Source organism: Scomber japonicus, chromosome 22, assembly GCF_027409825.1.
Source record: "Scomber japonicus isolate fScoJap1 chromosome 22, fScoJap1.pri, whole genome shotgun sequence".
Lineage (NCBI taxonomy): Eukaryota > Metazoa > Chordata > Actinopteri > Scombriformes > Scombridae > Scomber > Scomber japonicus.
In genome coordinates, this window is record NC_070599.1 from 10183404 (window position 1) to 10199158 (window position 15755).

General features: G+C 40.4%; 1 protein-coding gene across 2 annotated transcripts in view; it reads right to left on the reverse strand.

Moving 5' to 3' along the window:
- Positions 1-1161: 1161 nt before the first annotated feature.
- Positions 1162-15755, reverse strand: part of plcb3 (phospholipase C, beta 3 (phosphatidylinositol-specific)) — a 60110-nt gene continuing 45516 nt past the window's right edge. For both annotated transcript variants that reach the window (XM_053342913.1, XM_053342912.1), the window contains 27 exons: positions 13819-13919; positions 13507-13673; positions 12382-12528; positions 12088-12245; positions 11851-11933; positions 11614-11698; positions 10281-10425; positions 10071-10172; positions 9883-9956; positions 9700-9796; positions 9269-9353; positions 8962-9086; positions 8463-8617; positions 8182-8343; positions 7882-7981; positions 7647-7751; positions 7267-7361; positions 7031-7163; positions 6435-6476; positions 6110-6219; positions 5784-5893; positions 5332-5491; positions 4928-5004; positions 4605-4694; positions 4381-4438; positions 3939-4025; positions 1162-2981 (listed from right to left, as the gene is read on the reverse strand). In XM_053342913.1, coding sequence (XP_053198888.1) covers positions 2670-2981; positions 3939-4025; positions 4381-4438; positions 4605-4694; positions 4928-5004; positions 5332-5491; positions 5784-5893; positions 6110-6219; positions 6435-6476; positions 7031-7163; positions 7267-7361; positions 7647-7751; positions 7882-7981; positions 8182-8343; positions 8463-8617; positions 8962-9086; positions 9269-9353; positions 9700-9796; positions 9883-9956; positions 10071-10172; positions 10281-10425; positions 11614-11698; positions 11851-11933; positions 12088-12245; positions 12382-12528; positions 13507-13673; positions 13819-13919 — 3165 coding nt within the window. In that variant the 3' untranslated portion in view covers positions 1162-2669. The remainder of the gene's footprint in view (positions 2982-3938; positions 4026-4380; positions 4439-4604; positions 4695-4927; positions 5005-5331; positions 5492-5783; positions 5894-6109; positions 6220-6434; positions 6477-7030; positions 7164-7266; positions 7362-7646; positions 7752-7881; positions 7982-8181; positions 8344-8462; positions 8618-8961; positions 9087-9268; positions 9354-9699; positions 9797-9882; positions 9957-10070; positions 10173-10280; positions 10426-11613; positions 11699-11850; positions 11934-12087; positions 12246-12381; positions 12529-13506; positions 13674-13818; positions 13920-15755) is intronic.

Consider the following 15755-nt stretch of genomic DNA (forward strand, 5'->3'; position numbering starts at 1 on the left):
GCCCGCCTGTGAGGAATGTATCAACTTATTTTGGGGCAAAGTAACTCTTTTGACTTGGGACTGGAGCCTGCTGTATAAAGTAAATACTCTGACTTTATAACACACTGTATACATTAGTGTCCAAAGTGCGATAGCTGAGTAAATACATTTACATACTGTACTGTATGCAGTGTGGACAGCCATAGATGAACAATTAGACATCAAGAGGTCAGTGTCTTCATTTGGAAGAATGCTGACCCTAATAGGTGCATGTTGCTGCTGCTGCCCTACTAATGACATAAAAGTTAAACTAATAATGTCATAACTGTTTCTGGCTTTGAGTTGCTTTCTTTACGGTGTCCAACTCCAATATTATAAGGTTTGTAATGGCAACCTGATGTATGAAAACCTTTTACACTTTGCTATTTCTTAAAGCAGCCTAAACTTTCACTTTCCTCCATCAATAAAAAATTAAATAACCACAAAAGAAAAAGTTGTTAAAATTCCATTTAAATAGATGATAGTTTACAAAGGGTCTCTGTGTGTGTGGGAGGGGGGGATAATCAGACAGACAGGCAGCCAGTGCTCATTGAAGGAGGGAGGTGGGAAAAGACAAGAAAGGACTTGTTAACTAACACTTCACTCTTGTTTCCTCCCTCACTCTCGTCCTCAGCCTTCCTCGCCGTCTCCTATCCTCCATCTCTCTTCAGCACTTGTGGTCAGTAGTAAAATTCACGTAAAACTAAACATATACACAGAATACATATACACAGAGTGCCATTATTTTACCCCTTAAAGTGGACAAGACAGACAAAAAAAAGAACATTTTGCTGCTGAAAAAAAAAAGGGTCTCCAATAATGGATGACAGAAAACAGACGGAAATAAATATAACAGGCCAGGAAGCAAAACCACAGATTAAAAAAAAATAATTAAAGTACCGCTTAGTTTGTGCACTACTATCTCTCTTTCAGCATTTGGTATGAATGGACACAGCAAGGGAGCTAGTGTGGGATATTTTCATTGGTATATGCACCATAAAATATCATTTACAAAGGTTGTTCCTATGTTTGATGATAACTCTAGAAACAACAACTACTGTTTTTCACATGATGGCCCCAAACAGCAATGAGAGGTAATGCTTTGAATTTTAAAACTTCATCTAAAAAACTTCAAAAGACCTACAGCTCTGTGGTCACTTTAAGAAATCTGTCATGATCTTTTTGCAGCGCAATATCTAAAACTAAAACAAGAATCATTTGGCAAAATTGAGAAAATCTAATTCATAGTGCAGCTTTAAGTCATAATCAGTTGCTTTGCTGTTTTAAACATATGATGTCCTTCTCCAGGCTGCCAAAGTGGCAAACTACCAGCACCGACACACACGGACACAGACGCACAAACACACACAAACTGATCAGACTCTTTCCATTTAGTAAGAAGTATTACTGTCCTCGAAAGCAGATGTCTCATCAAGAGATTAAGTTCTGGCCACATACTCACAAATACCCTCGCAGAGTTGGGTAATCTCTGATATTTGTAAAATGACTGTGGTTCCTCTCTAAAGTGTGTTGTGTGTGTGTGTGTGTGTGTGTGTGTGTGTATGTGTTCTGTTTTTTTAAACAGAGTAGATTGAATGGCATGAGGATTTTGAAGACTTTTGGCTCCTGAACCGATAGATGTAGCAGTGTGTCGATACAGCACATCATTAGAAAATGCAGTGTCTGGTGTGTGTGTGTGTGTGTGTGTGTGTGTGTAAGAGTGATGTCTGCTCACACATGCATTTAAAAAAGTGAGAGTGTTACATCACTTCCTTCTAGCCAGATGGATGTCTGCTCACCGCCCCACAACCAACCTTGGCAGGATTTGATTGGAGGTTAAAGGCCACAGGTTTATCCTGAACAATGGGGCTGCAAATCCTGGCGAGACAGGTGTGTGTGTGTTTGTGTGTGTGTGTGTTGGGGTACTGTATAATAGGATAATCAGGCAAGATGACTGGACAGCTCAAAGCATATATTTAAAAAAACAACCAAGTCTACAACACCACCTGCTTGTCAGCTACTGTAATTACAACTAAAACTTAAGATTTTTAAATATTTTCTATAAAGAAAGACTCAACCCTTCTTTTCTTAATAATGCTAATTTCTATAACCTATCCTTCTTTTCTCTGGGTATCTCATTATTAATGTGTGTGGCTTATTTGCAGCACACAGACATCTCCACAGGTCATAAAGTCAGTATGAAGAAATGTCATAGGTCAAAATTTGGTGAGAATTACTTTTAAAGTAGCCTGGAGGCTTTCAAAAAAAGTCCTTAAAAAGGGGCTTAAAGCTGTTGTGAACAAAAAGTTTTAAAAGCATGAAGCAAAAACTTACTGACCGGACAAAAATGGAAACAATGAAAAGAAAAAACAGTATGACATGACTTTAAAAGCAGGACAAAGAGACAAGAAAATGTAAAAAACTAAAATAAGAAAACAAGTTTGGTTGTGATTCAACAAAATGCATGATGTGTCCTCTGACAAAAACACATCAGCAGCAAAATAAAAAATAATATAGCTCTGTAGACAATAACTGTCTGTAATAAAAAAATGAATAAAATTAGTAAATAATTAATATCATTACTATCCCACATTATAATCATTATAGACCCCAGTTGAATGTATGTATTTTCCTTTTTACAAGTTATAATTCTAACTGAACGACATCTCTCCCTCTGACAGGACAGGGGTGGCGGATGAGGACGTGGAATCGGCCAGTGAGGCATTGCTATTGTCCAGGCTCCTATTCCAGGTGCTTCGATTGGGCGTTGACGGGAAGGAGGGCGTGGAGCAGTTGGAGGGTGGACCCGAGCCAGAGCTGGGGCTGCTATGATTGGACATAGAGGAAAACAGGGCGTCCTTTCGGAGACCTTTGCTTTGGAGCTCCGAATGCAGGTGCTGGCAGATTTCCTCTGGTAATCGCTTATACTCCTCCTCCTGTTCCCTCTCCAACTGAGACTGGAGCTGGACAAGGAACACCAGAAACATATCAGAAAATGTGCCACGAGTACTTTTAGGAAATACTGTTATTTGTTGAGAAGACACCACTCTCATGTCTGTGTGTTCATTGCTAAACTTCAGAGGTGTTTAAACTCAGGACAGAGCCAGGCCAGCTGTTTCCCCTGCTTCCAGTAACACAGATGTGGGTGAGAGGTATCAGTCTTCTCATCTCATTCTTGGACAGGAAAACATGTTGATACTGTAATATAGAACCTTATCTACCCAGCTTCCTGTTTGTCTTCAAATATGCAAAACAAATCCCAGCAACATCATTTAACTTCTTTTGGAGCAGCAGGTCATTGAAATGTCAACACTGCTGCCCTACAGATGCAGAGCCTTCATTCTTTATATATATTTTTACCTCTAAATAACTTCCACAGAACCTACACAGAACCTAAATATGCAGATACTGCACTCTGCCTTTAAATCATTTCTCCAAATAAATGTGCTATTTCAGTTTTCTTGTTCATTTTAACTGGTTCCTTTAGGAAAATGAACTTTAATTTAATTATTTACAGTCCATACTCCATAGGAATTAAATGTATTTCTGCTTCGTTAAGTGTGTCTCTTTCCTTTATCACTCTAATAAATTACATTTACAATTTTATGCATTTAAATATGTGATTTAATGGTAGCTTAACCTCAACAAATCGCATGAACTCAACTAAAGTTAAAAGCTAAGATGGCAGCCGCTGAGATCTGCTAAGCTAGGCAGCTTCAGCAGGAGCTTAGCTGGGCTTTTTTCTCCATCGTGATTGGATTTAGCTGCTTTCTCATTTAGAAACTGAATTACCAAAAATAGATATTTTTCATGTATTGGTTGGGAATGTAAATGTGATAGTAGGGCAAACTGGAGTATAACAAAACTGCTCCTGCTCTTGAATGGGTTTAACATAATGACTTCAGTGTGTTTTTGCTCACCAGTGGAAATTCCTCATCTATGTGCTGCAACACTTCCCGCTGTCTCAGCATCACCTTGTCCTGTCTCCTGGTCTGAGCCTCCTCCAGCTGGAGTGAGACAGGTGGGAAGGGAGGAAGATTTAGGAAGGAAACGGGGGCATGTGCGGAAGATTTGAGGGGTTAGAGGTGGTAAGGAATAGATAAAAAGAGGGATGGAGAGGATGAAAAGTGTAAGAGGGCGAATTGAGGGTTTGTGAGGAAACAAGTACATAAAGAAAGTGTGAGGATTGAAGGATGGCACCAGTGGATTAAGAGAGATAAGCAAAGAAGGGAGGAAGGAAAAAGAAGATAATGTTTGAGAAGAGTTGATGACAATGGCAGAAAAATATACTATAAGGTAGAAAAATGGACACTCTCAAGGTTGGAGAGGAGTGTATGTGACTGTGTTGAAGTGAGTACTTACTCTTCTGATTAGTGTGACCGAATCCTGAATATGTTTTCTGTTGATGTCATTCAGTTCCCTGCAGAGAGAGGGAGATGGATACAGGAAGATGGAGGGATATGAAAGGAAAAAAAGTCAAAGGGCAAAAGAAAGGTGAATCAAAATAAGTCTGGCTGCCCAAATATCAAATATCAACTTGAATTCCACTCATACAACACTAATAAAAATAGAAATCCTTTTATTACGTTTCAGCCTTGTCTTTGTCACGGCTCTTGGCTTCGCTGATGCTGTTCTGCCGCTTCCTGTCCAGGATTTTCTGGAGCTCTTTCTTCTCCCTGCAGACACAGTAACAAAAACAATAGTAGACCCAAACAATGCAGATAATTAGTTGAAGGCTAAATGTCATCAAATGTCAAAAGTTGCTTTTAAAAATAGGATTTCTACAGTTACACCTAAAACTAACACTCACTATACTGCGACAAGGATTAAAAGTTAAAACTGGAGGTGTCACTTTCACAGTGGGTCTATGATCGTCCTGTTCCAGCCAAGGTGAAACAGCACCACTTACTTCTCGCACGTCTCCCTGAGCTTCTTGAGCTGAGCTGCTTGGCATTCATGGGCCGTCTCCTTTAACTTCTGGAAGTCCTGAAAAACACACGGCAGCAGACGACGACTTGTCAGACGACGGTGCAGATGTACAACACACCATGATGCTAACACCAAGTGCCACAAAGTTTATTAGAGGTCAGTTAGTAATGAACTCTCATTACTGTGTGTGTGTATTTAAGAATTCAGAGCAGGAAAATAATGTGATTGTGTGTCACCTTGAGTATGTATGAGTGTGTAAGGACATGAAGAAAAGTACACTGATTCACATATAAGACTGTGTACCGTATGTGTGTGTGTGTGTGTGTACCGTATGTGTGTGTGTGTGTGTGTGTGTGTGTATGTGTGTGTGTGTGTTCTTGTTACCTCTTGCAGATGTGTCTGTTGCTTCTCTCTCTCCACTGTGTGTTGTTGCTGTCGGAGTTTGAGCAGCTCTTTCATCTGCCATTCCCTCAGCTGGACCACCTGCTTCTCAAGCTCCTGATCCAACGCTGTCAACTCCCTCTGCACTGGCTCCTGAGGCTCACTGAAAACACACACACACATACACACAAAACAACAAACACAATGTGGTCAAGTTCAGTCATCTGTAACTGTAATGTCCTTGAAGTAGAAATTTAAGTTTATCAGGCACTGTCTCTTTAGAGTTCCCTCCAATTTATCAGTTCACACATTCAATTCCATCTTCTAGCTTTACCCAATCAATCTATCCAGATATTTTGTCACACATTTTCATTTTCTTCCCCTCCTTCATTTATTGATACTTTATGAGGCTTGAAATGTCCCGCATTCATTTTATACTCGCTATCCATCTTTACTTTTTCTTGATGCTCCGTTTGAGATGTTTCTCCATCTGACTGCGCCTCCTCTGGGTGTCAGATTGAAGCTGACTGTTCCGACTCTTCTGCTCCTTACTCAGGTGCCACACCTTACACACAGACACACAGACACACAGACACACACACACACACACACACACACACACACACACACACACACACACACACACACACACACACACACACACACACACAGATGAACACAAGCCCAAACTAAATTCATGTGTAGAGGTGCAGATGATAAAATGTTGATTGAACAGTAAAGAATGAAATACATGTTGGCATTGATCTGTGCCAGTGTGTACCTTCTTAAGGTGTTTCTTACGCAGCTCTTTGAGTTCTTTGCTATGTTTCTTTGCAGTCTTCATATAGTTTTTCTGCTGCCTCAGCTCCTCTGCAGTCTGGACCTGTATGTCTGACAGACAGACACAAAGACAGAGTTATGGCAAGAAGTAAAGAGAAGAGAAGAGAGCAAAGACAATTATGAAAGAATGCGTTCCAACAGATTTCTACCCGTGTAAATCCTGCTAGCCACTTCTAGCAGGAATTCTATTCATGAAGCTTCATGTGACACACAAATGATATAGAGAACGTTTCTGTGTGGAAATGGATGCACTAGGATGACCTTACCTGCCAGGACTGTGGCTATGAGGTCCTCCTTTTGACTTTGTGCTACACACACACACACACACACACACACACAAACACACACACAGCAATACAGGAGGAGAAGCAGACACGACAGTATGTGTGAAATGGATGATGGGAAAACAAATCAGACACAAAAGGCAAACACATTATTGCCAAAGCAACCAGAACAGCGATGTGAATGGCTTCTGGCTACTTCATTGCTGCTAAAAACAAACATATTTTTCTTAAAATGGTTGAGCTAAAAAATTAAAATAAATACATTTCCATCAAACCTGAAAGTTTAAATTCATGAATAGTTGAGATTTTGGAGATGGATGACTTAAGGGCATCTTTAAGAAATATCGTTTCACCTGTAATCATTTATTGTCAGTTTTCCATTACACATTTCTATTGCTATTTGTTTGTGATTTCAGTGCTGCAAAAGCTCAGTAAGTAGAAAGTAGATAAAATAGTGCCTTTCCTGGGTTGGAAGTTCCATTTAATTGACCTGTGTGGGTATTTCTAAATTATTTACTTGAATTGCATTTTAAGACAACATTTGTGTCTGTAGATGTATCATGTGTGGCTGTCTCTACCTGGCGTAGGTAAGTTGATGACATCAGGGACATCCTCCAATTGGCAGGGGGGCATATTTTGGAAGAGGGGTGGGAGTTGACTGACCTCGCTCTCTTTGTTGGGTTCTCCCTCTTTGGGCTGGTTGGGGACATGCTGGATAAAAGATGAGATTGAAAAGTGTTGTGACCTCTCTGATACAGAAAGTAACAGGAGGATGTTTTTTTCCCCTTTTATTCAACATGCATTTGTGTCTCACCTCACTGTTGTCCTCAAGGAGAACAGCCAGCTGTGTCTCTCTCTTGTCCAACTGACTGACGTGTTTAATGGGGTTGGTCAGGGCCTCTGCATACTCTGAGAATACAAACACACACACACACACACACACAGAGAGAGAGAGAGATAAACACAAAGTCCCTTGTCTCAGTCCAGCTGCAGTCCAGCTACAGTCCAAGTCAAATCTTCATGAGCAAACTTCAAGTTAAGATGCCATTTCTTCAGCCCTTTGAACTCTGACCATTAATTAATATGGTGTTCTAACATTGTCCTTGCAAAGTTGTGTTAATAGGTCAGGTCTAAGTCTGAGTTTTTGGGAGGATGGTGTCATGCACACCACTGTTGTTAATGTGAGGTGCTTACCCTGGTGTTCATTAGGGATGTAGTCCTGAGCCTCAGTGCAAACCAGCAGAGAGGACAGCAGGAGCGGCTGGTTTAACTCATTCTTTAGGTTGATGTAGTGGTACCCTTGAACGGAAGAGGGCAAAAAATCAATAAGCAACTATTGTCCAAGGACCAGCTCACAGAAAACAAATTATCTGAATGATTTAACTTAGGCTAGTCTATTTAGTTTTTTTTCTTAAATCTGTAAACTAACCAGGTCGAATGGCCGACACAGGGAGGATACGGTGTCCAATAAACTTCCCATTTTCCTCAAACACTGCTATCCTCAGAGAGGCCAGTGTAGGAAGGACAATCTGGAGAGAGAGAGAGAGAGAGTGAGAGAGAGAGAGAGAGAGAGAGAGAGAGAGAGAGAGAGAGAGAGAGAGAGAGAGAGAGAGAGAGAGAGAGAGAGAGAGAGAGAGAGAGAGAGAGAGAGGGAGGGAGGGAGAGAAGAAGTTTAGGAGGACACAGAAGAAGAGGGATGAAAGAAAGAAGGTTTGTGTGCACAAGTTACCTTATTGAAGACAAACATTTCATCATCCCACACAGGGTCCAGTGAATTCCCATTGGACGTTTTGGTTCTATACTTCCGTTTTGTATCTGCAGGAAGTCCAAATATGTCCACTTCCACGTACACGCCAACCTTCTTATCTGTCAGGAACTGGCCTGACATCACCTGGTAGATGTGTACATGTTTGTTACTAATACTCAGTGAAAACATACAATAAGTTTGCTCGCAGAATATTAATCATATTAATCACACAGTTAAACACAACAAACACACGTTGTACACACCCTAATCTTGACAGTATTGGCAACTATTCCATCAACGATGTTCTCCGTGAAAGGGTCGAAGTGTTTGTCTGTCCTTCTCATGAACTCTGGTTTCAGCAGGTAGCCACTGCCGCCGTTGTACTCAAACACCCCCATGTTCAGCTGCATCGGGAGGTCTGAGAGAGGAGAACGGCATGGACGGATTTAGAGGGATAAAGACAGAGGTGCTGAATTATTTATTAGGCAGGAGAGACTCTTAGTTTATCAGCTACACCATGGAAGCCCAACATTGCATTTTTAAAGACCTGATTTGTGTTTCTTGGGATTCAATTGAAAACTTAATTTAAAAAGGACTACAAAACAAAAATTGGTAAACAACCTCATTTATCATTTTACAGTGTATGGGAAAGAGAGAAATAAACTACATGGTAAAAAAAACTTTAAGAAAACTTGGTTCAGTGTATACTTTTAAACTTAAATGAGTTGTTTGACGATCTGAGGCTAAAATAACAGGACTTACCGAGGGTCTGGAAGTTTAGCGCCACCATCTGGCACCCAACGTTCCAGAAGAGCTGAGGCATGTAGTTGGAGCTGTCCACCCTCGTTCCTTTAGGGTAGATTCGGCTCAGCTGATTCTTATTGTACCTGGAGGAGTGTTGTTAAGCATTTAACCCTGTATAGGTGACATATGTGTGCACTGGCAAAATTATGCTGTTATTGAGATTTACGGTGAATACAGAGAGGAGGGGGATTTAAAGTCCACCCTGAACTGTATTCCTGTAAAGAAGCTGAAGTTTTCAAGGGATGACCAAGATGTCAAAGGATACTCGACAAACTCGATAGGGGAACTCTTTAGCGTGTCCATGCCTTTGGTTTCCACGAATGACGACATCTCAAAGAATTTCCTCCTCTCTGGTGGACAGAAAGGTAGAAAAAAAGACTCAGACAGATTGTAAATGTTATGGTAAATGAGAAAGGGCGGTAAAAAAAAGAAAGCGGTCACGGGTACAGAAATTAAGATAATCAATGTGCGACAAGTCTGCGACAAGACATCATTAACCATAAATGAGTCCATGCAGCCAGCCTGTCATCCTAATGAGCGACATAAGAGAGGTTATTAGACCTAACGAGGCTTGTCCACCTCCCGCTCACACACCGTTTCTCTCACTTCTCTGTACACAAAGTCAGCGCTTCTTCCTGTCCCGTTATCGCACACACACACACACACACACACACACACACACACACACACACTTACTGTTTGCCACCTCAAAGGTCTTAAACTTGACAGGCTCGATGTAGTTGACGAGGGTCGACATCTCCTCTGTGGCGTTCACCTCACTGCTGGCTGTCCCCTGAGAGAAGCAGATACCACTAATCCATTAATCAGCCCATCAGCCAATCAAACACTCCATCAGTTTCTGCTCTCGATGGCTCTTACCTCATCAGAGTTTGGTTTTTTCAGTTCGGTCGCTGGCTCATCATCTTCGTCCTCCTCGCTCTCTCCCTCACCTCCTGGATGGATGGGATAAAAAAAAAACACTTATTATACAAAACCTACTGGGCCGTGCACCACATTGACAGCTTTATTAATTAAGGAATCAATATCTCATTTGTACTCCAACCCACCGATGGACTTGCGAGGCTCTGAGTCTTTGACCAATCTCTCAGCCAGCTTCTCCTCCCCATTAGACAACAGCTGGCCCCCCTCGATGTCTGTCAGAGGGCAGTCTACACAGACAATATCGTATTATCTTTGCATGTCTATGCCAACTTAAATGTTAGTATGAATCTTACTTTTTGTTACTTCTTTCTGCATACTGGCATAACTTTGCGTACCGTTGTTAGGCGACGACTGCTCCTCCAGCTCTCTGCGTCGAATGCTGCCACCGCTGGAGGGCCGGTGGTGGTGCTTCTTCTTGTTTTTGATGAGAATCTTCCCCATCATCTCCTGCGGCGAGGGGAGTGCTTGCCCAGGGACCAGCTACAGATTTTGAAAAAGAGCATATTAAAGCAGGTCTGTGCAGTGACAGCCATAAATTGCAGATTCTTTATAGCAATTCTCGCCAACTCACTGCTAGATTAACTTAAACATGGTTGGAAGGATGAGCAGGACTAGAACGGAAACTAATCTGCAACCAGCTATAGAAAAAAAAATCAGGGATGTGACAAGGACATTATAAAACGTTTGAAAGAAAAGATCAAGGGATGAAAGGGAAAAAAGTGTGGAAAGGAGAACACATCTTTTAATGTACTTTCTGAGATGAATAACAGGACTGAGAGTGATCATGAGGTGCTCAGAACAAGGTCACCGTGGATTGTGCGGTCTGGCAGCCACAACATATTATCAGAATTTAGCCCATACTAAAGCTTCAATGTCACAGGAGTCACAGGGCTGACTGCAGCGTTTCATAACTTCAGCCCTCAAAGCAGTCTGAATGAACAACAGCTTTACTATCTTACAACTATGGATGGTTGTCTCTTTGAAGGTTTTCACACTCTGCCCTGCAATTTACCCTCAAATGGATTTATCCAAGCTGACTTGTTTATTACATAAACTATATTACATAACTAGAATTGTTGTATTCTTTAACCTGCATTACACACAAAGACAGGCCTTATCTAAACTACACAAACCAACACTATTCTCAAAATATCTCCTCCTTGTGTCTGAGCTCTAAATATACTGATATAAATATGTTTCATTCATGAGCCTTTTTCTGGAAACCTTACTTAATAATAGAGGTGACAATTATTGTTCACTGTTCCTCTTCTAAATGTAGTAATATGTCCACTCATTACATAACATGTTTGTATAATGAGTCTAAAACCATAGTTGTGTGTCCAAGTCCAAGAGGCTGGGAAAAGTGGATCACGAGTTAAGTTTTCGTACTAAATCAACAAAAATCCTGAGCTGATCTGCATATCACAAGCTGTTTGATCATATGTGATGGTTTTTAATGCGATTACCTCCATGACTGTAGGGTAAAAAAGATATTAGTGTGTTGTTGTTTCTCCTTAAGCAATGAGATATCATTTTCAAAACAGACCTCAAAACAGCATCATCTATGAAAGTGTCAAACGGTGGATATGGTATACATGTTCAAAAAGAATAGTGAAAGTTATACGTATATGACACATTAATGAAGTTCTGACTGGAGAACAGTATTACCGGATATTTCTCCAGTGGATCAATGAGAAGGGCGTCTCCAAATATGGTCCTGCAGTACTCCGCCATCTTGGCTTGCTGCTTGGCCCTGACAGAAAAACATTTAAATTTAAATTAACCCTCAACAGACACCCAACATGGTACATCATCAAACTGCCATTGTATTTTAAAGCAGTGAATTTTGGTCAGCAGACTCCACAAACTGCTGAAAGACATCACTCACACATACTGACAACTTACGAATCTACGTGGTTTTCAAAGGACAGGATGACGGGGTACGGCGAGGTCTTGAAAGCGCTCTCTGCTATCGCTTCAATCACCTCCTGCAGTCAGTATAAAGAGTGAGACAATTAAAAAGAGTAAAAGCTGTACATACATATGGTTTTCTGAACTCGAGATCCAAACTTATTGTAACAAACTTTGTCTAGAAAAAGAAGATGCAATTGAATGAGTAACAATATGGATGCCCAAACACACCTTGAAAGGTATCTCAGTGGTCATGGTGAACCCGTGGGTGATGTAGGGCTCCTCATCTGGCGGTCGGCCCTTCCAGCAGTCCAGCTCGACGCAGCGACAGCCGGTCAACAGCACCTGTCTGTACATCTCTACTGAAGATAGACCAGTCAGCTGACCCACTGAAGACAGACAGACAGACAGACAGAGAGACAGAGAGACAGACAGAGGGATGGGGGAAAGATGAATTAATATCCTAAAGTTATTAAAAATCAATGGTAACATACAAACTGGTGTGCAGTATGAGTGTGTTTTTACCCGTGAGGTATGTGTTGTGTGAGGAGTTGATAAAATAGTGAGACAGCGGTTGAGTCATGTCGTCGATTACGTCCAGCCTCTCCGGAGGTGTAATGGTGTTTTCTTCTCCTCCCAAATACCGACTGAAAGCCTGCACGCTGATCTGGTCTGCAAGAGAGACAGACAGAGGAGGACAGATGTGTTTACTTTGATCATAAAAAGTCAAATCTGTTTTTATATTAACTTTTAAATGGACTGATCAACAGATGCAAATTCACATGATCTGCTATAACTGACCCAAAAAAACAAAAGGTTTCTGTTTTTGAGACAGGAGTGATGTGAACACCGTGGGCGGGATCGTGGATCATCTTACAGATTCTGGCTTAACAGTGTCCTAGCAGAGTGGCACATTATCACCAGGGTTCTGCTTGTTCCCATGTTTCATACACATTATCCACAGATGACCACAGAAAGACACGTGAAGGGACATTTCATCCAATTTGGGAATTATTTCCACATTATGAATGCAAATCTGAATATTTTATTTTCAGTCCATGTCTGAGGATTTTTAGAAGAGAACATCTGCTTCAACTTTGCTGTAATCACATTCAAAGAAATGAATTAATCCTATAAATGTGTAAATATCTGAGTGTTGCTATTGCTGATAAACCTCATGTTGGGAGAAACAGATATTATCTAGCTGAAGATAGATAGACCAATCTGTGCCCCAAGCTTTTTATCTAGCAAAATGATGTCATCACTATAATGCTGTCATTTGGTTGTGCAGGTTAGGAAGGTCACTTTCTTGGAGAGAGCTTGATGTCCTTTGAGAAACACATCAAAAAGCAAAAGAACCGGGGGGCTGATTTAAATTCACTGCAGCTATTCATACTTCATTATCCTATTTATCAAAAGTAAAGTAATTCTCCATGTCAGATCCTATGAAGTCATGATGGTGTATGTACCAGTGTGGAAAATAAACTGCTAATTCAATTTTCTCTTTGTGTGACGTATGGAGGTGAAATGTTTTTTCCAGGAAATTTAAATCAAATGATGAGAAACGTTCTGAAGCGATACATAAATATTCATCCTAATGCACATTTAGGATGAATTGCAGGAAATAAAAAAACTTAACGCAACACACACCTCTCTCCAGCTGGCTGGTGTTGGTCTCATATCTCTCCATGATCTGTCGGACCTGTTCTCTTTTCAGCGGGGGGTACAACACCTCGTTTAATCTAGAGTCTCGCTGCCTGCGGTTGATGAAGTCCGTCAGCTGGTCCAAAGAGATGAACGGCTTCCTCTTGGACCCACTGAGGCGAGGAGAGAGGCAACATTTTAAAAAGTGTGTAGTCACTTATTTGGCATATTGCCGGAATGACTATGAGAGCAGCATTTTGTGCTCACGTATTCCTCAACTTCCAGTGTAATAAAGTGCTATATATGCGTTTGTCACACCTTTCTTCAAAGATGCTTTGTATCTCAGACCGGAGACAGAGAGCGTCAAGAAACTTCTGGAAGGCCTCCCATGTTAAATCATCTGGCTTTATTCCCTCTGACTGCAGAAAGAGAGCAGAATGTTAAAATGAAAGAGAAGGAAATGAACAAATTTAGGTTTAACATGTGTAAATGTTGGGACAACTGGGTTTTAAAAGGATCAAACATGTCAGTGTCAGTAAAATCCTGTTCTGTTTTCTACCACTGATCCCACAAACATTCAAGTCCTGCTTTGTTGCTTAATTTCCTCAACAACAAAGTGGGTCAAATGACTGCTATTTCCTGTTTCCTTTATAGGCTTTTTTCATACTGAATTTGTTAGATTGACAGATTTAGAGCTGTGTGTGGAGCTGTGAGGAGGTCGACACAGTGACAGAACAGCCTGGTGGTTACGTGCACAGTTTGATCCTGTTAACAGTCAGTCAGCCTCTCTACAGCCATCTGCCTCCAGTAACACACCAACACATCACTTACAAGCCCATGAGTTGTCAAAAAAAACACAAGACGCACTTATTCTAACTTATAAATTACTGTTAACCCTGTAGAGTGAAGATAATTGCACTTAATAAAGCATCACATAACATTGATGACACTGTCAGTTGTCTTTTTCCTCTGTGTTCTTCTGTGTAACCAGCAGGAGGCACCAGAGTACAACAATACATAGAGAAATGCTGACAGTGCAGTTTGAACCAGCTCGTTTCTTAATTCAAAAAGCAAAGTCTTGTGACTCCAAACTGATTTTTAGAAACGATAACACTGACTAATCAAGACACAGGAGATGTTGTTTCACCTACCAAACCACAACCCTGCGGTACCTTAACATACAGATACAAGTAGAGATACTGACAATATAATAGATAAAAACACATGACTAGCACTTCTACTGGATTCCCAGGTTTGAAAGAATGAATGAGGGCATGACTTTCAGTGTTTTAATAACATCTGCTCTGTCTGGAAAGAAAATGCCACAGTTTAAGGAAACATCCAGTGACTCAACAGTGATTTTGAAAGTAAAACATAAAAACTAAAATTAAGTTCAGCTTGCCTTATAACATTTTAGGGGTCACAAATCATAGTTTTGTTTTCATTTTACTGCTTCTTAAACAAAAAAGAAAAAAGAAAAGTGCAACTCTTATTGACAGTTAATGAATGCATCTGCATGGCCAGATACTAGAGATAAGTTACAACTGTGGGTCCTGACATTTTTTCTTCATAGACCCCAATATGTGATCAAAATTGGGCATGAACGATTTTGGAAAAAATACTAATTGTGATTATTTTGACAGTAGAATACGATGTGGCCAGGACATTTCTGTTACATTCAAATATTGAAACCCCTGTGCTTTAAAGATATGTTTTTGGATTTGTTTTTTGTTTTTTTACTTTTATTTGACAAGTGATGGTGGAGAAGCAGACAGGAAACAAGGGCCAGAGTTTATGATATGCTACAGGGGTCTCCAGGTGGACTCAGTCAGGGACATTGTTACCATTGGGCTACCACTGCGCTCCTTTCATACATTTCAAGTATCAGTGTGCAGCAAACTATTTCAACTATTCATCCATTCATTTTAGCTAATTATTTAAACTATTCATCCATTACTTTGAGCTGACTATTTATATTTAAACTGATCACATTTATTTTGTATTTTTTAATTTATTGAGTTAATGCATTAAATGTGTTTTTTATACTTGGACTGAACTAGAGTAGCTCTAGCTGTATAGTGTTGTACAATGACTGTAAAGGCATTCTAATTTCTTCTTCTAATTTACCCTTTTTAACTGTCTATGCATTCATTTCAACCAAGTGTTACTTTTAGCTCATTATTTCAACAGTTTATCTGTTGCTTTTCATTTCATCATTATTTTAAGTTAATTTTATTCACTAACTAAAAAATCTC